Source organism: Mesoplodon mirus, assembly GCF_964341445.2.
Source record: "Mesoplodon mirus genome assembly, chromosome: 15".
Classification (NCBI taxonomy): Eukaryota; Metazoa; Chordata; class Mammalia; order Artiodactyla; family Ziphiidae; genus Mesoplodon; species Mesoplodon mirus.
The window spans coordinates 85,665,290-85,684,837 of NC_138991.1; the positions used below are offsets into that span (position 1 = coordinate 85,665,290).

The 19,548-nt window shown below is 58.0% G+C and overlaps 1 protein-coding gene across 2 annotated transcripts in view; it reads left to right on the forward strand.

Annotated features, from left to right (window-relative positions):
* Nucleotides 1–19,548, forward strand: part of MAD1L1 (mitotic arrest deficient 1 like 1) — a 323,431-nt gene that overhangs the window by 12,818 nt on the left and 291,065 nt on the right. For both annotated transcript variants that reach the window (XM_082645300.1, XM_082645299.1), the window contains exons 4-9: nt 807–986; nt 3,444–3,568; nt 4,555–4,636; nt 5,913–6,043; nt 6,220–6,334; nt 8,419–8,480. In XM_082645300.1, coding sequence (XP_082501426.1) covers nt 807–986; nt 3,444–3,568; nt 4,555–4,636; nt 5,913–6,043; nt 6,220–6,334; nt 8,419–8,480 — 695 coding nt within the window. The remainder of the gene's footprint in view (nt 1–806; nt 987–3,443; nt 3,569–4,554; nt 4,637–5,912; nt 6,044–6,219; nt 6,335–8,418; nt 8,481–19,548) is intronic.

The window sequence follows — 19,548 nt, forward strand, 5'->3', positions numbered from 1 at the left end:
CTGGGCTTGGAGGGTCCTGGTCTCAGCACTGCCTCTGAGTACGGCAGGCCCTGCGATTGCCCGGCAGGCAGCCCTTGGCGGGAGCTTCTGTGGCTCAGCTTCCTGATGAGAGGTCAGAGCTCAGCAGAGTGTCAGGCTCCACGTAACTAGGACTTGGAGCCTTTGCCCCTGGGACTCTGTCTGGCACTTGTGGTCCCTTTGCTTCTTGGGCTGAGGGTAACCTCAGTGGCCGACACTTGACCCTTCAGACCCCAAGGGATCATCAGAGTGAGGAGTCTGAGTCCTGTGCGTTCCTTACCAGTGCAGGCCACGCGGCCCCTCCAGGGTACCAGTGCAGGGGGGGCTCTGAAGCTCTGGGGGAGATGAGGGCCCAGGGTTAAGCGCTCCTGCCTGCAGGCTCCTGTCCACGCCACCTGTCCCTGCCCGGTCGTCCACTCTCTGGGGGCGTGCCGACTCACTGGAACGGGAGCCGCCGGAGCTGCCGAGCTCAGAGGCGTCTTGCCAAGGTCGAGTCTGAGTGAGATCGCTGTGCTCTGTCTCCTCCCTGCAGACGGCACTGTGAGCAGTGGTGGGTGGTGGTGGCGGGTGCCGAGCGCCCTCCCAGGGGGCGCTGTGAGATGCGGCGTCGCGCCGCTGTGGCCAGGCGCTCACCTTGGAGGGCGTCCTGCCGCGGCCTCGGGTCACCTGTGGGCTTGGCTCTTGCCTTATCGGTGGCTCTTCTCTGGGTGTCAGTCCCGTCCGGCGGGCAGCGTGGGCTGGGCCCGGCCTGCTCACGTGCCCTCTCACCGTGCCGTTCTCCTTGGCAGCGCGAGGTGGACCGCAACCAGGAGCTCCTGACGCGCATTCGGCAGCTTCAGGAGCGGGAGGCCGAGGCGGAGGGGAGGATGCAGGAGCAGCTGGAGCGTTACAGGGTGTGCCAGCAGAGCCTGGACGCGGCCGGCAAGAGGCTGCGGGAGCAGGAGGACGGCCTGGCCGAGGCCGGCGAGGTGAGGGGCTGGGGCGTGGGCTGGGGCGCTGCCCTCTCCCCGCGAGCGATCTCCCCGGGCAGAGAGGAGACGTGCTCCCACCTCCAGCACGGCAGCCCCGCGGTAGTGCCGGTTTAGTTCTGCTTCCCACGTGTGGGCCTACGTTTTTCGTGTAGTTGTGATCGTAGCAAAAATACTAATTTTCCATTCTGTGGTTTTCAGTTAGTAAGTTGAATGCTTTTTTAGTCTTTGTGATTATGATTTTTAGTGGTTGACTAACCTGGTTTTGGTCATTTTCAAGTGTTGTTTTTGTACACACACATCCCAATACAGATACGTACGTGGTAGATAGCTTCACGCGTGTAGCCTTTCTGTTTCTGTTGAATGATTTGGTTTGGACAGGTCCCTAGCAATGGGGTTATAAGATCACCAGTTACAGTTCTCTCTGCGGCTTTTGCCACCAGTTGCTGTGTTCTACTAGTAGCTATTGTTGAGGATTCTACTTTCACTGGAGCCTCTACCTGTCCCGGAGGATAGTGGTGTTTTCTGGAAATACTTGTGATTCCCTGCCCTCGCCCCCCCCCCGCCCCCGCCCCTGGAGATGTGCCTCTGGATTTGCATTTCTTTGATTATTAATAAGGTTTGTTAGCATCTGAGAATATCTCTGGAACCAGAGCATGGATCAGTCGTAGTCTTTATTGTGTCTTACCAACCAAAGGTTGTATAAACTTTAGAAACAGAACCCAGGCACCGATGCTCGTGGAAATTGGACTTCTCTGACCTTTCCTGTCTCTTTGCCGTGCTGCTCAAGATCACAGGTGCTGCGAGGAGGAAAATGAAACGCTGCCGGGGGAGGGAGTCGGGGCCGTGGGATCGTTGGTATTCTGTCTCTGCTGGTTTTCTCTCCTTGATAGATCTTGGGAGCAGGTGCCAGGTTATTTTTGCCTTGGCAACGCTGGAGAGCATGTTAAGGTTGTTCCTACCTCTGTCTTCCGATGTGGATGTTGGCAGGAGAGGACCTGTGAGCGGCCTTAAGACGAGTCCTCCTCCCGCCTTGGGGGTGCTCCTGCCCGGGCTCTGCTGCAGGTTTCTCTGGAGGACGGGGCGGGCATGTCCTGGGCACGGCTCAGTGAGGAGCAACTTGCGGGGCACCCTTGGCACAGAAGTTGCAGAGCAGATGCCTGTGCGGCCTGGCATGGCAAGGGTTGTGGCGGTTTGGGACGGAGACCCCGACGTCGCTTGTCTCCCTTTTCACCCCGTGGAGAAGGCGTCCTTGGTTCCGAGTCTAGGTCTGTAAACCTCCCGCCCGCACAACTGTGTTCTCTAGTCTCGGTGCCCTGGTTTAGATGCCTGTGCTCTCTGAGGTCATCCTGCTGATGGCCTGGCTTTCGCACAGCTTTGTCCTCCTGGTGGTGGGCTGTCTGACTCCTGTATTCAGCACAGCGCCTGTACGTTTATTTAATTCAGGAAGAATTCTCAAAGGATATGTTCATTGTTAAATAAATCTTAAGTATCTTCATTCTTCTTTGGGTCCCAGATTGAGAGTCACTGTTATAATAAAGGAAATCATGCAGGTCGATGAGAGGGTAGGACACAGACCCACCCCCCCCATCAGCCTCCCTGGGGGGCCTGCCGTGGCCTCCGTGTTTGCAGACGGTGCCCCGTGCGAGGGTTGCTCACTGTAGTGAGTTTGCCAGTCTGTCCTCTTGTCTTCAGCTTGTAGGTTGATGTCTGACTCTCAGAGGCTGGTGGGGCGATGTTTCCACTTGTTAACTTAGAGTGACGCCCTTGAGTGGGCTGGCTTTTCCTGTTGGAGGTGTGCTCTCTTGCCCCAGGAAAGCCACAAGTGGCGTCCCCTCACCAGAAGGTTGTCTGGGGAAGGTGTGGTCCGAGCTGAGGACTGCGGTTCCGCCCCAGTGTCCGTCTGGCGGACGCGCTGTCCCGGAGGCTGTGCGCTGGGCCGCCTCCCCAGGCCACCCTGTGCTTTCCCCGATGACCCCTTCTGGCCTGGGAGCGCTTCAGCCTCTGCGGCACTCGTGCAGCTCCTGTTCGTTGTGTGTGGCTCTCGTGGTGTCATGCTGAGGACAGCCTCAGCGCCCACTTCTGACTTCTTGGCGGGTGCCCGGCTTGTCCCCGTGTAATGTCTCGTGCACAGCTGGGCCGGGGGCGCGGTGGTGGGGTGGGGCAGTTAGAGAAGGGATGCTGGGCTGAGGACAGAGCGGGTGTGGGCCGCCACGGACTGGGGGGCTGTGCACACGCCAGGTGGGAAGGGGTGACGCGGGGCGTGGGTGTGGAGGCCTCCAGGCGTGAGGCCCGGGCCCGCCTTGGCCGGCGGCGTTCTCACTCGCGAGGCCGCGGGTCACCGAGGCAGGCTCGGGTGGGGTTGAGGGGCGGTCACGTGTTCCGAAGGAGAGGGCTCTGTCCTCGCCCTACGGAGCGGGACGGGAGGGGACCGGCTCCTGTCTGTCTCGCTTTCAGACCGTCAGTGTGCTGAAGGGGAGGCTCTCGGACCTGCAGTGGAGCGTGATGAACCAGGAGATGCAGCTGAAACGCCTGGAGTCTGAGAAGCAGGAGCTGAAGGAGCAGCTGGAGCTGCAGCACAGGTGAGCGTGGAGGCGGGCAGGTCCGCCCCCTTCAGGACAGGGGTCCCCGCCCCTTTGCCAGGTGAGCCTGGCCGGCCGTCCACCTGGGCACAGTCGGCCCGAAGCCTGCTGGACTGCGTGCTGAGCTGGGTGTCCACTCGTTAACCATGTGCAAGACCCAGGCTTGCTCTCCTGTGTATGCCCTCTGTGGCCTGAGCGCCCGGCGTTCACGGACGTCGTGTGCACTGAAGCTCTGAGGATCCACGAGTGCCCTTCGTGTGCTGGCCTCCCATCCACGGGCTGTGGGGACACACTGAGTCCTTTGAAGCCAGGACCTTTTGTGCCAGAACAGAGCGGTGTTTCAGATGTTCCAAGAATAAGAAGCGGGAACAGTCATTTCTTCCCTCCTCTGGGGGTGGGATGCCTGCTTGGAGGGAGCTTTCAGAGAAGATGTTAGGTTTGAGTGAGATTTTGAAGGCTGCGTAGGACATACCCTGGAGCAGGGGGGACATGGGTGGGAAAGGACGTTCCTGGGGAGGGAGCCCTCTGAGCAAAGGCACGGCAGGATGGAAGAGCTCGCCAGGAGATGCAGGTAGAAGACAGCGCTCTCCCAAAGCTCGTGGCCTCTACCTTAGCAGGTGTTGTCTTAGGGGAGTTCTGGCCACTCGGTGGGATGGGGCAGGGTTGGGGGTGGGGTGGGTTAGTCCTGAGCGGGTCCTTGGCTTTGGCTGTTCCAGGGCCAGCAGAAGCTCCTATTGTGAGAGGTGTGGGGAGGGGAGAGGACTCACAGGTGGTCTGGACTTACCCACCTGCCCTGAGACTCAGGCCACAGAGCCACCAGCAGGGGCTGGGCCCTGGACCCTGAGGCGTCCTTGCAGGGAGTGTGCGGGAGTGTGCGTGCATGCGTGTGTGAGTGAGTGTCTGTGCTGGAGAGCTTTTAGAGGGAGGGCAGTTGCTGGCTTTACCACATGCCTGTTTCTGCACATGACGTACTTTTTTCCTAATAGGAAATGGCAGGAAGCTAACGAGAAGGTTCAGGAACTCCAGGCCAGCCAAGAAGCACGGGTGGACCAAGAGCAGAGGATTAAGGTGAGTTGCTCTGTTTCAGTCCCTGGCCTGGGTCTGGGACAGTCGCAGTGCCGGGCTTAGCCCCCCATGACCCGTGGGTGTTTCTGAGCTGGGGGCATACTCAGTGGCATCTAGGGGCAGTTAGCTGCCTGTGTCCACTGTAGCTGTTTACATGTTGGCTGTCTCCTTATGTGCCAGGCCCTGTGCCGGGTGCTGGGGTGTGTATTTCCGCTCCCAGGAAGCTCGTAGGCTTTTGGATGAAGATCAGAACCAAACACATAGAGTAAAAAGTAAACGTATGATAACTTCAAGTACCACGGACTGCTGTGCAGATGATAAAACAGGACTGGAGAGGGTGAACAGCCTGCCCGATGTCGCATAGCTAGCGCATGACTAAGCTGGGTCTCAGAGCCAGCTCGGCGTGACTCTAGTTCAGGCCGTGCTGCCTCTCTGTGGGAGGACACGGCCGGGGAGCCATGATGGCTGCCCGCTACCCTTAGAGCCACGTCCGCGCACCGGACCCCACTCCCGTGCTCTGGCTCCGTGCACCCCCAACTCCGTCTTGTCAGCTTCCAGACCCCCCGGCTCGCTTTCGCCTCTGGTCTTCACGTGCTGTCCTCTGCGGCTCGTCCGTCTCTCCTCCCCGGCCCTCACTGTTTCACACGACCCATTAACGTCTTCCCTGCCCCGTCCACCCATCTGAGTCCTTGACCCACTTCTCAGTATTGACTTGCCTGCACGGCCTGATGTCTGCCTTTCTACGCTCTTTGCTGCAGAGACCTCATCTGTCCTCTGTGTCGTGGTGTCCCCACTGCTTGACCCAGTACCTGGCCCAGAGCTGGGCCCCTTAGTATTTATTGAATGATTGCCTGATTTTCAGATCCTGGTCCTGTGCTCCTAGCCTGTTTTGTGACTCGTCACTGATGAGTCTCCCCGGTGGCTCCATGTGTCCCTGGGACTACATGTCATAATGGGTGGGCTGTCCTCACTGTACAAGGACTCAGTCAGGACCCTGTGCCACGGGAGTGGCAAGCAGAGCCAGCGTGGGAGGGTGGGTGTCGATTCACGGAGCCTTTGCCGCGTGTCCTTGTGCCGGACGTGTGACGGGCTCCTGCCCTGCAGGCGGCACGGCACGTGGCGCATGGGGCTACCCTGGGAGGGTCCCCTGAGGACACCGCGCAGAGGCATGGCCGGCGCAGGCTGCCCAGAGGCGGGGGCCAGGGCCGTGGAAGTTGCCGTGGATCTGGGGCAGTTAAGTGTCCATGACTGTCTCCCCTCTGTCTCTGGCCTCGATCAGGATTTGGAGCAGAAGCTGTCCCTGCAGGAGCAGGACGCTGCGATTGTGAGGAACATGAGGTCTGAGCTGGCGCGGCTGCCCGCGATGGAGAGGGAGCTGCGGGAGCTGCGGGGGGAGAACGCCTGCCTGCGGTGAGTGTCCCCGGGGGGGTTGAGGTTCCCCGGGGGGGTGTGGGGGCCCCGGGGTGGGGGTGAGGGGCCCCGGGGGGGGGCGTGCGCGCGCGTGTGTGAAATGTGTGCAGCCTCCTCGGGTGCAGCCGTCCCCGGCGGTGTGGCTGTTTGAGTGACTGTGCTTCTGGCCCCACCAGGGAGATGCGGGACACCAACGGGCTGCTCCGGGAGGAGCTGGAGGGGCTGCAGCGGCGGCTGGGGCGGCAGGAAAAGGTGCAGGAGACCCTGGTCGACCTGGAGCTGGAGAAGGAGGTGAGCTGGTTCCCGCGGGTGTCCTGTGGCTGGCTAGGGGAGACCCTGGGTGTTCTAGTCCTACGTTCCAGCTGTTCAGCTAAAATGTGGCAGCCGCTGGGCTAGTATGGTGGGCAGAATAGTGACCCCTAAAGACAGCCCCATCCTGCTCCCCAGAACTGTGGACAAAGGGGATCGAAGGGTGCTGACCCCTAGCCTGTGGTAGGGAGGCTCCCCTGGGGATCCTGCTGGCCCCCAGCTGGGCCAGTGCGCTCACAGGTCCTGACAGGGGCCGGAGGGGGTTGGAGGAGGTTGGAGCCACGTGGGGTGAGGAGGACTTGCCTGCTGCTCTTGGTGGCGTTGAATGGAGGAAGGGGCTGTGAGCCAGGGAACGTGGGCGCCTCTGGAGGCTGGAACGGGCGAGGAAACAGGTTCTTCCCCAGGGCATCCAGGAGGAGTGTGGCCCTGCGACCCCTTGATCTGGCACAGTGAGGCCCTTGCTGGACTTCTGACCTACGGGGCTGTAAGACAGTAAATGTGTGTTGTCCTCAGCCACCGAGTTCGTAGTAGTTTGTTTCAGTAGCACTGATGCTGAGTCAGAGAGAGGAGATGGCTTGTGGCACCTGGAATAGACGTTGTTCCCACCCATGGATGTGAACAGACACCTGTGCTGAGTTTCCTTTCCCTGTGGCTGCTGCTGGGACTCACTGGGACATTTTGTGGGTTGTTGTAGAGATGGCCGTGGACATCGGTGCCGAAAGCATCCTTGTTCGCTTGCTGAGCAGACCAGCACAAAGGCCTCCCGGCTCCAGGCCCAGGGTCCTTCTGTCCTTCCACACTGCTTCCCCGTGGTCACCTTCGGTCACCTTCCTTTCTGGTTTGCCCGACATAAACCATGTCACCACCTCCTGTAGCTTGCACTCTGGTCAGAGTGCTTGTCAGCTTCCCCCACAGCGGGTTCTCTGCTAGTGAGACATCGTGGGTCTGGAGCACAAATCCCTCTCAGGCATTGGCTTATGTGGGCACTTAGCCTGAAAAGACAGTTCCGGAGTCCAGCAGTTTTTCTCTGGACATAGTTTGTTTTGAAATTGGTTAAGATTCTGCACGTAGAATCACACTGCCTGGTTTCCAGCCCTGCTGTTGCGTGCCCGCTGGCTGTGTGACCCCAGCAAATTACTTAGTCTCTCTGTCCACCTATGTAACGAGGAACGAGTGTCCCCCTGTAGGGTTGAGGATTAAATGAGTTAGTGTAAAGTGCTTAAACGGTGGTAAAGGCTGACTCAGCGTCAGCTGTAGTAATAGATTTATTAACCAGTCTTGTGCCCGGCACACGATAGGGGTCAGGAAGTACTTGAGTGGCTGAATGAGCGCACTGAACAGCGCTGTGCTTGGCCCCAGGAAGGAGTGGGAGGCCAGACAAAGGCACGCGGTCTAGAAAGGGAGCGAGACTCCGATGTGGAATGTAGGTCAGTGTGGAGCGGCTGTGAGACTACAAGGGCGGGAGACCCGGCATGCGGGCCGGGTGGGGGCACCGCTGCTGCCCCCTGTTCTTCCCAGCGGCCACAGGGGCCCAGCCCGACGTGCGCGCGTGTGTGTGCATGTGCATGCGTGTGTGTGTGTTGGGGGGTGGGGTTTGGCTCTCGGCCCCAGTCTGTCTGCACTGGGGCTTGGCATCCTGAGGAGCACCTGGAGGATGGGCGACAAGGCCATGGGCAGCGTCTGCCCCCTGGGGCACAGGTGGTTATCGCAGGACCGTCCAGGAGGCTGTCTGCCCCCGACCCCTTTCCCCAGCCCGCAGTCCTTCTGGCCTGCTGGGAACCTTGACGTTACGGAGCCAGGAATGAATGAGATGTTAAGCACGCAGTGTAGCTTCAGCCGTTGGGAAGCAACCTGTATGCTTTGGAGTGGATGGGCGCGTTTCTGCGTTTTAGCTCAGCGATGAGGACAGGCCGTTCTGGAGGATCAGGGAGGTGGCGTCGTCGGTTTTGTGTGGTGCTGCTGTGCTGGGGGTCGAGGTGCGTGTGTGGAGGAGGTGGGAGGGCCCGGTGCTTGCATGGAGATGACGGGCACAGCGCTCTAAGGGCTCTACTTCCGTGTCTTTTCAGAGGCTGCTGACGAAGCTGCAGAGCTGGGAGAGGCTGGACCAGACCACGGGCTTGAGCATCAGGTAGGCGGAGGGCGCCGGGGCCACAGGGTCCCCACCTTTTTTCCACACGGTTGGCACCTTTGGCAAAATGGGCCCTGCCAGCCCGGTTCCCTCCAGCAGAGGCCCTGCCTGCGGCTGCTGAGGTTTAAGGAGATGGAAGTAGGGACTCTCCCCGCCGAGGACGGGACATTCTCGACAGAGCGCTGGCAGGTGTGGGCCCTGCATTGTTGGGTTTTCTTGAAGGGCTCTTTTTTGTTTATACTGAGGAAGTAGTTGCTTTTGAGGGAAGTCGTTTCTTTTAGGTGGTTGTAACGAGTAGAGATAAACTGAGTCTTCAGGGGCAAAAAAGGAAAACAGGGTAATGGAGGATTGTTTCCCTTCAGGCCCTTGCAGCAGTCTCAGCTTGTCTGTTGAGCTAATGCCAGCAGGTGAATGGCAGGCTGGGCTGCTGGATGGCCGAGCGGGCCTGGTTCTCAGACAGGCATCTTCCCACCACTCCCTGCTCCCGATTCCATCTGTCCTGCTGCCTGTCCTTCTGGGGCCACTGCCCCTTTCTCCAGTGTTGCTCCACCGCTGGCCCTTAGCCCCCAGGTCCCGCCCCTGCCCGGACCCCCTGCAGACCGACTCTGCCCACTGCTCCTGTCTTGGGATGGGGGTGGGAGATTGGTCCTTTAGGATTAGTCCTGGCGCCTGGGGCCTGTGGCGTTTAAAGAGCCTTCTGTTTATCTGCTTGTGCGACTTGAAGACTGTGTCTTCTCGGGGGTCTCTCCTGCTGCTCTCGGAAGCTGGGCCAAGATAGAGAGCCCTCCTCAAAGGGCCGTCCTGTAATTACAGCCTCTGACTGCTCTTCTGGGACGTGCACCAGTTCGATCGCACCATGGACTCCAGGTGTTTGTCACTTGAAGATGCCCCTTTGTTTTCCTCCTGCCTCGCTGAGTCTCAGAGGACAGAGTAGGCTGTTCCTTCCTGAACTCCCCCTGCAGACCCCAGGGTCACGCAGGGCTGGCCCCAGCGAGGCCTAGATGTTTTGTGTTTCCTCCTTTTCTCTGGGCTGATGAACTAGTAGGGAAGCTTCCCTCCCACTCCCAGGGAGGCTCACGTCAGAAGAGAAAGCTCCATGACTTTTTTCTTGTGCGGGAGATCAGAGGCCCTCTCGCGCCTGGTGGCACCAGCTGCTGGAGTGTTTGAACGCCTCAGTCAGGGCAGCAGGGCCGGTGTGCAGCCGGCTGCCATCTCTGGCCAGAATGGCGCAAGGGTCAGTGTGCTGGACACGATGGAAGGTGCAGCTGCTCCTTGAGACCTTTTGGTCCCGCTTCCAAACCTGACCACCGCCGCCCACCTCCCAGCGGCTGGCACATGTTTGGGGCCTGCGCCTGCGGGCTTCTGGGCTGGTCCCGTGCTTACGCGTGTTGTGTGTTCACCCGCCTGCCCTTAGTGACCAGGCCCTGGAGGCGGGAGGAAGGAAGGGGTGGTTCGGAGCGCTGGCGGAGGTGGGGGCTGCCCATGCCTGCTGGCAGCTCGGGGTCAGCAGGACAGGGGGGGCACGCATTTGTGGAGGGAAAACAGGCGGTTCGCGGAGGCTGGAGTCCCGTCCCGCTCTCCCGCCCGTCAGGGCCCCTCTTGGAGTCGGCGCGCTGCTCCGGGCCAGCCCCTCGCCCTTGGGCCGGGCCGCAGGGCCTGCCTCGCCATGCTGGTGGAGGTCAGACGCACCTGCGCACTGGGGGCCGTGCACGCTGCCGAGCAGTGAGGTGTGGCTGGCTGGCCTCATCTCCTGGGGCTCCTGGTGGGAGCCCCTGTAAAGAGAAGCCTTCTTTTCATGTGCTTTGTGGTGGTTGTGCCTGGGCCGCTTCTGGGGGCCCCTCGGAAACCTCAGCTCCTCCGCCCTTTCCTGTCCCCACTAGGGCGTCGGGGGCGGGCCCTCACCTCCGGCAACTCCCGCCCCGCTTACGCGGGTACGTGTGTTGAGTGCCGGTTGGAGGGTCACAGGCTTGCGGTGTAAGTGTGGCCCGTCAGCAGGATCACCTGGGGAGTTTGGTGCATGTGCAGACGTCTGGGCTGAGCCCAGGCCCATTGAGTCCGCCTCTCCAGCACTGGACTTGAGCCTTGGTGTGACCACGAATACCATGAGGGGTTTGGCTCTGTTGCCAGGTTTGGGGCAGTCACGAGTGGTTTCTGAGCAGGAGGGTCATTTGGTGGAGCCCGTGGCTCTTGACATTGAGTGTGGGGGTGGGAAACGGGCATAGGGTTCTCGGACACAGGGAGAGGCTGGGGGCCCATTGCTGCAGTGTGGGGCCCCTGCAAAGGGGTGGGCGTGGGCGGGGCAGACGCACACTGTTCCAAGGTGACGTTGTCTGGGGGCCCCTGCCTGGTGGGCCAAGGTGGAGTCCGCCAGGAGCTGAGGGACACCCTTTGTCACTTTCGCAGTGTTCAGTGCAGCAGTAGTAACTCGGGCCATCTCAGACCCTGTTAAACTGTGGCTGGACGTGTGTCTGACCCCAGCTTAGCCCCCGTGTGTTGTGGGGTCTCTTTTACACCCGTTTCCACATCCGTAAACGGAAGAGTCTTCTGGAACGTTAGTTTCTCACCACGGGGTCACGAATCTCTGAAAATCTGGTGAAAGTCATACTTTCTCCCCACAGAAACACAGGTTTGCGAGTGGGTGCGTGTAGACGTGAGATTTTGCGTGCTAGTCCAGGGACCCCTTCCCCAAAGTGTGATCAGCCAGCTCCAGTGGACAGCAGAAGTTGGAGTCCAGCAGTTGCCCTGGCATTAGAGGTTCGAGGGGCTGGGAGGGTGTTTTGGCCTGGCCTGGCACGCATGAGTCTGTTGCATCTTTTTTAATACTTCGTTTTTTAAAATTTATTTTTATTTATTTATTTAGGCTATGTTGGGTCTTCGTTGCTGTGCACGGGCTTTCTCTAGTTGCGCCGAGCGGGGGCTACTCTTCGTGGCAGTGTGCAGGCTTCACATTGCGGTGGCTTCTCTTGTTGCGGAGCACGGGCTCTAGGCGCACGGGCTCAGTAATTGTGGCTCACGGGCTCCGTGGCATGTGGGATGTGGGATCTTCCCGTACCAGGGCTTGAACCCGTGTCCCCTGCATTGGCAGGCGGGTTCTTAACCACTGCGCCACCAGGGAAGCCCTCTTGGGTCTTTCGGTCAGGGTGTTGCCATAATTTTGCTCATTTGGGGCCTGTCATGACCCCAGGCTCTGGCCGCCGTCCAGCGTCTCTGTGGGTTTCTGAGAGCTGCCGCCACTAGGTGGCACCGCCCCCCCCTTGGTGATCGTGGCTCCCTGCGACCTTGGGACCTGTAGAGGGCTCTGTGGTCTTGCAGAGGTTAGGAACAGAGAAGGGTCCACATGGCACGACAGTGGTCACCCTCTTCCTAGTTTGGGATTTCTTAAATCGTGAGGACCCGGGGATAACAGGGTGGTGGGGGGGTGACTTGGCTCTTGTGTCAGCCAGTGCAAACCTATAGGGAAGCCTGCTGGGCCGAGTGTCCTTCTCTGCCACACGAGCTTGTCCACCCTTGACGTCGTCTGATCCCTTGTCTCCAGCACGTGGGTCATGCGAGTCGGGGGCAGGTTGACATCAGGACTTTGAGGGTGCGAGGGAATGCCCTGCATGGGTGAGGTGGGGCTTGTGCACTTGCAGGTGCTGGTGTGGGGAGGAGGGGGGCTGCGTCTGGTGTCTGGATGTTCTTGTCCCAGGGCCTTGAGGGTTGGACTGAGGGAGTGGGCAGTGGTGCGGAGGGCTGTGACTCGCTGAGCCTCATTCCTCGGTAGCGTGGTGTGTTGGGATGATTTGAAGGTACTGAAGAAAGAGGGACACCCTGTGATGTGTCTGCGAAATACTTGGGGATAAATTTAACAAAATATGTGTATGGGACCCATACACTGGAAGCTGTAAGATGTTGCTGAGAGAAATTAAGGATAACCTGATAACAATGTAAGTAACTGGAGAGAGATACCGTGTTCATGGATTGGAGTACCCAGTATTGTTAAGACAATTCATAGATTCAACACAATCCCAATCAGAGTCCCAGGAGGATTTTGGGGGAGAAATCGACAAACTGATTCTAAAATCTCTATAGAAATGGAAGGGACCTACGACGGCGGTCAGAGTTTGGAAGAAGGAGTTAGAGGGCTTCCAGCAGCTGTTTGCAGGCACACTGTGAACGGCATTAATCAAGACAGGGTGGTCATGGTGTAAGGATAGGCGTGTAAATCAATAGGGCAGGATAGAAAGTTCAGGAATAATCTAAGAATGTAGAGTCAATTGATTTTTGTCAAAGGTGACAAGATAATTTAATGGGGGGAGTCTTTCAACAAATGGTGCTGAAACAGCAGGGAATCTGTACAAATAGAGACCTCATACTGTCCACAAAATCAGTTCAGTGGGGGCATGGACTTAAATGTAAAAACAAACTTCTGGAAGCTTGGGTTTGGCAAAGAGTTCTTAGGACACAAAAAGCATGAGCCATAGATGAAAAAAATTGGTAAGTTAGACTTCAAAATTAGAAACTTGCTTTCAAAAGACACAGTTAAGAAAAAAATAAGGCAAAACGTAGACTAGGAGAAAATATTTGCAACATGTGTGTCTGACTGAGGACTTCCACAGTACAGAAAATATTCTTCCAAATTGATAAGATGACCAAATTTTAAAAATGGGTGAAAGACTTTGAGCAGATAACTTTGAGAAGATATGAGTGATGAAAAAGGACATGAAAAATGCTTGGTGTCATTAGTCACAATAGGAGTATAGGGGGGCTTCCCTGGCGGCACAGTGGTTGAGAGTCCGCCTGCCGATGCAGGGGACACGGGTTCGTGCCCCGGTCCGGGAAGATCCCACATGCCGCGGAGCGGCTGGGCCCGTGAGCCATGGCTGCTGAGCCTGCGCGTCCGGAGCCTGCGCTCCGCAACGGGAGAGGCCACAGCAGTGAGAGGCCTGTGTACCGCAAAAAAAAAAAAAAAAAAAAAAAAAGGAGTATAGGGACTTCCCTGGTGGTCCAGTGGTTAAGACTCTGTGATCCCAGTGCAGGGCGCCCAGGTTCCATCCCTGGTCAGGGATCCCGCATGCAGCAGCTAAAGATCCCACGTGCTGCAACTAAGACCCAGCGCAGCCAAATTAATTAATTAATTAATTAATGAAAAACGAGGAGTACAAATTAAGGTCACAGTGAAATACTGCTCTCGACGTGGCGAAGATGTGGAGCAGCTGGAGGTCTCATGCACTGGTGGTACCGTGGGACACAGCACAGCTGCTTGGGCAACAGCTGGGCAGCTTTCTGTACGTGGGTGATACCACCCAGCAGTTCCACTCCTGGTTATTGACCCAAGAGAAATGTAGACGTGTGGCCTCACAGAGACTCGTGTGTGAGTGTTCACAGCAGCTTTGTTCATAGTAGCCCAAACACAACCAAGCGAGGTGTCCATCACGTGAACGGAACATCACTGAGCAGGAAACAGGAGGAGACAGGTACTGTGTGCAGAAACGTGACTCTCACTGAGCAGAAGAAGGCACCTCATTGAGTTCACACCGCATGATGCCATTTACTTGAAATTTTAAAAAAGGCAAAACTGACCTGTGACAGAAGGAGGCTGAGTGGCTCCTTAAGTCTTGGATTAGGATATGATTGGGGACCTGGGGGGCCCTCACCTGTGACTGTCACGGCAGCAGCTACACAGTTGTATGTATGTCATGCTTCAGTCAAGCTGGTCCGAGGATGATGAGTTATTGGCGCTCCTGACAGCTGTGAGGGGAAGGAAAAGGCCTAGGGGGTGGCCTGGACTGAAGTCAGGAGTGGATGGGGATGCTTTTTAAAGCCTTCATTTTGGGAAGGAACCCATTTCTTGAGCTTGTCAAAGGCCCATGGGCAGCTGGGACCAGCCCAGGCTTTTTCAGTGTTCCTGGATCTTGGGGACTTGGGAAAAGTGCTGTGGGAGTGTCACCAGGGGAGGCTGGTGTGGGCTGCAGAAGGGCAGGTGGTTTCATGGTAAACCCCAGCTCTGCAGAGGAGGAAGGTGAAAAGTGAAAGTGGTCTTCAGTCCTCCCCATCCTGCCTCCTCCGGGCTTGCCCTGTGTCACTGCTGTCTGGCATCATCACGCGGTGCTCTAGTTATGCCCGGGGGTGCCATTCTCAGAGCAGGATTGAGGGTTGCCCCCAGGGATGGGCAGCGGGGTGTTACCGCTCTTACCCCCAGTCCGTCTTTCTAGGCAGTGCCTGATAAATTCCTGGGCATCTTTCTAGAAATGTTGTGTGTACATACAAGCTCTTTTTTTCTTCCAGTTTTATTGTGATGTAATCAACAAACAGCACTATAAGTTTAAGGTCTGCAGCGTAATGATTGGACTTACACATTATCATGAAATGATCACCACGGTAAGTTTAGTGAACATCTATTGTCTCATACAGATACAAAATTAAAAAAATTTTTTTCCTCGTCATACTAGATCTTTATGTACCCACCCCCCTAAGAAATGCTCATTGTATACTATTACCCTGCAGCCTTGCTTTTTTCCACTTAATTTCTGACAGTATTTCTGCACCAACACAGATAGGCCTACTGAATTATTTTCAGAATCTATACAGTGTTCCGTGGTGTGGATGGATTCTGATTTACTTCATTCCCCTGTTGATGGATATTTCCAGGTTTTTTTTTCCCCCCACCAATAAGTAGCATTGTTTTGGTTGGATAACTTCTTAGAAGTTGAATTTTTTTTACCTAAAAGATATATGTGTTTGACCGAATTGCCCTCCAAAAACGTGTAATTGACCTTTCTGTCACAGTGTGAGAGCGTCATCAGTTGCTCCAGGCAGCATGCTTTCAAAGGTTCTCGCAGAGATCCCAGGTCAGGTCATGGTGGAGTGAGGGGCAGGAAATCTGCAGTGGCTGGGATTGGAGAAAGCGTTCTTAGCATCTCCTCTTGGCGGGGTCCTTATTCAGCAGGCGTGGGGTGCCTGTTGAGTCCCTCTGTCGCCAGGCCTCCAATTTCATCGAGGAAATAGTTTGCTCGTGGCAAGGGGGCCACTGTGGCTTGGCTCCTTCCCCATCCCTTTGTGCCTGCAGGTGGCCTGGTTTCAGTCAGGCTGGGAGGGCACAGTACCTGCCAGTGTGAGTGCAGGTGTGACGGAGCTGCGGTGCTGCAGAGGACGCTGGTACCGGGGAGACGGAAAGGCAGGCGGGTTTTGCTGGCTCTGAGGCCTGGCAGCTGCGCCCTCCCCAAAACTGCTGACCCATCACCTGGAGTGAAAGCTGGGAACTGACAAGTGCTGATGCTGGACGTTTCCCAGAAACATTTGTAGGCTGGCCAGATGACAAGTCCTGGGGACTAGTTTCCCCTGATGTGTGAGGCCAATTAGGAGGCCGGCGAGGGGGAGTGCATAATTTCCTCCTAAGAACGGATCTTATTGACCACCCTGGACACACTTATTACCCTGGTGACTGTGTTGGCAATTTCTCATTACCTAGGTGTTGGGTTGATCAATACAGGCAGCGCTGGGGCTGCTTGGGAAGGTAGCTGGGCTGTCACGCGCCTGGGTCGTTTTCATTGGTCTTGGTGTGTTTTCTTTGCAGGCACGAGAGGAGGGGGAAGGAGAAGGCTTTGGCCTTCTGGGGGCTTGTGAGCGGGGCCCCTTCTGGTCCCGCCTGCTGATGCCTTGGTCTCAGCTGTGATCCTTTTTATTGTTGGTTCATTCACTACCTCGTGCATTCCCCACGAGCTGTTCTCAGGGGGCCTTGAAACACGTTTGATTTCTCCCTCAGGCCTGGCCTTTGTGAGGTGTCAGCTCCCAGCCAGGCTCCCTGAGAACAGCCCCAGAGCCGTGAGCTTCCTCCCCCACAGGGTGCAGGCAGAGGCCGGGCACTTCTGAACCCATCTCAGCCCTTTCCATCCCCATGGAGGCCTACAGCAGTTGTGCCCGTGCATTTACTCATTGTGGGCGGCTGAGTCCCCAGCTTCTTTTTGCCTTGGAGGTTGTGTTTTCTGCACTGGTCAGCCTCAGGCTTCAGTCTCGTGAACTAGGAGCAGGGGCCTGTCTTTAGAGCCTCTGTGCCTAAATCCAGTGGGCGTTTCCTAAACGTTGGGTGAGTGAGTGATGGCGTCGTGACGGCTTTGTTTGGTGCGTTTGCGGTTTGATGGGACTCGGGTAGGGCGTCCTTTGGCTTGCTTGGCTGCTGTGACAGAGCCCCGGCGTCATTCACAGCGTGTCCCAGTGGGAAGCAGAAAACAAGTGTAGCCGAGAGCTTCCTGACAACGGTCATTCTTTCAGCTACAGTCCAGTCCGGGCCTCGGGGGAGCAGCCCCTGCCCATCTCCCGCTCCCTGGTGAGGTTTCAGAGTTGGCAGCAATGTGGACTGGTCTCTGCCTGCTGGATTTGTGCAGCAAGGTGTGGACGGACCAGTGTCCCTGACAGGCTTGCTTGGCCCCAGTGGGAGTAGAAACTGCTTTGTTCTAGTTGGGCTTGGGCAGGTTGGGAAGCTCTGACGGAGACCCAGTAGTGGGCACAGCCCCGTCCCCCTGACTCTGCGTGCTCAGAGCAGGCCATGGGCTGTGGGCTTTGCAGCATTGTAGGGAACGTAAGAGAGAAATGCTTTCCAGAAGAAACTCTTCCCGACTCTGCCAGGGCCGCATCCCCTGCATGTGCTCTCCCCAGGCCGCGCAGCAGCCGGGCACTCAGCGAAGTGGGTCCCGGACTCAGGCGGGTCTGTCCTTCTGTGCTTCTCACTTGGCTCTTCTGGGAGGCTTTTCTCCCAGTTTTGTAGATAGGGCTCTTCTACTTCTGTGCCTCTTTTTAAATTCATGTAAAAAGAAAACCTAAAGCTAGATAATAAAAGGATTTAGACAAATTAGGCTCTGCTGGATTCCCAGGGGCTTATTTGGGAGAACGAGAAGGCAGCTCTGGGGTCCCAGTTGGTTCAGACTTGGCAGGTGCTTGCTGAGGTCCAGTTATGCACCAGGCCCCTCCCTCATGGAGGCCCAGGCCCCCAGTCCCCAGGCAGAGTGGGGGGTGTCCTGAGAGGACAGGAAGGGACGAAGGGGCTGGTGGCTGCACGGCTTCCTCTGGAGCAGTGCCCCGAGGGCCTGCCCTGCTATTTCCAGCAGTCACCATGGCCTTTGGAGGGCCAGTATCTTGGGCGGCTGCAGGGAACAGTTGAGGGGTATTTCACTGGGCATTTACGCCTGGGCTTCCCCACCTGACACCCTTGAGTGTCAGCTTTGAGGCTGCGAGGAGAGGCCTCTGAACTGTGTCACCCAGGGTCGCCTGGGGGTTAGCTGCACACGGTCGCAAGCTCCGTCATCCTTTCCCACGGCCCCTGTCATTTTGTCGGAAGCGAGAGCTGCTCCTCTTCCCGTCGAGCTCCGCCTCAGGTCTCTTGAGGGCAGAGCAGGTGCCCCGAGTCCAGGGTCAGCCTGTGCCCACACCCCACTCCTCCCAGGGCCCGGTGCCCCCTTCCCACGGGCGGCTGACCACCTGGGGACATGGTTCGGATTCTCCAAGACCAGCTGGAGGCCAGGGGTGCACTCAGGGATGGGCTCAGGGATGGGCTGGCCTCTGTTAGTGGTGAGGGGCTCAAGCTGGGGCTCCTGTGCCTGTGAAGCAGGCAGTCTTTGAAGCAGAGCCCTTTTTGCTGAGTTGCACCGGAGACCAGGAGACGAGCTCAGCACGGGGCTGTTGGGGCGGCGGCCTGGCATGACTCCAGCTTCCCTTCCTCACGTTCTGCTCTTGTTCTGGTGCAGAGGCCAGGCTGCCCTGCAGTCAGAAGTTCTGTTTCCATTTGAGCGTCTCAGGAGCTGAATGCCGAGGCTGCTGTGCTGCACACGCCGCAGCTCTGACACGCTGCTCAGGCTCCTGTCAGGCCCCACCCAGTGGTTGTGGGATGGTGTCTGGGCCAGTTCAGCAAGCGCTCCCAGGCCTACTGTGTGCCAGACCCACTGTGTGCCGGCCTCGGCACCGCACAGGCTCTGGCTGTTGCCTTGGATGAACTCTGTCTCCTGGGAAGTGTCCCTTGGCAGGTGGGAGTGGGGTCCTGAGGATGAGAGGAGGGAGGTGAAGCGGGAGGAAAGTGTCCCGGGTGCAGGGAGAGGTGGCACCAGCGAGGGTGGTTCTGGCAAGTTGGTGGTGGTGGAGGTGGGGGCGGCCACCCACTGGGGTTGGTGTCGCCGTGTCACAGTCTGCGTGTGGTGGAGGCGGGACCACGGGGCGCTGCCCTGGATGTCTCGTTCTTCCTTCCCTGGCCGGTCTCGGGTGCACCCAGGATGGTGGGCGGTGGCTGGCGTGAGTGGGTAGCTCCCCTTCGAGACCCTCAGCCTCAGGCAGGGCTCCGGTCAGTGGCTCCTTCTGCCGTTGTGTCTTCGTGAGGGTTTGGTGCTATGGAGGATTTGTCACCAGTGGCCTTAGAGAGCTCTCTGTCGCCTTCAGTGTGTCGTCCTGTGCCCTCAGCCGGGGGACCTGGACTTCTGGTTTTCAGTACTTTGTATTCCTGAGTGTGTCCACATGTGCTGTGTCGGCCCCTCTCATGGCCCGGGCCGGTCCTCGTGCTGACCGCCCATCCTCAGCTTTCTGTCACAGGGAACTGGGGCTGTGGCTGGGGGTGGGAGAGCAGGGGGCAGCCCTCCAGGATTGCCGCTGGGCCTGTGTCTGTAGAGGGGACACAGAGGCTTACTCTTCAAGGCACCGTGACTGAGGCGTCCAAGAAGGAACGGACGCGTCCTTCCTTCGCTCTTTGGCTACTGAGACAGTCACAAGCGAAACACCCCGGGCCGGCAGGGTGGGCAGCCCACACCGCTTGGGGGGCCGTGACGGAGACCTGGCTCTCCCCCTCGGCTCGTGGGGCCGTCGCGACCTGTCTGTCTGCAGACTGGGGCACAGTTTCCTCCGGGCGGGTGGCTGGGCCCTTGCTCCCCCAGTTGCCCTACGCCCACGACTGTGCCCAGGCTCGTGCTCTAGGGCCTGGCAGGCAGGCGGCCGTTGAGAGCACGTGGCAGGGACGTTTGTCTTGGGGACTGTCGCCAGCGTGCGGCCAGATGTGGCCCCCAGCCCGTGACCGGCATGCCGGACCCCCAGTGAGCACTTCCTCTGTTGAAGA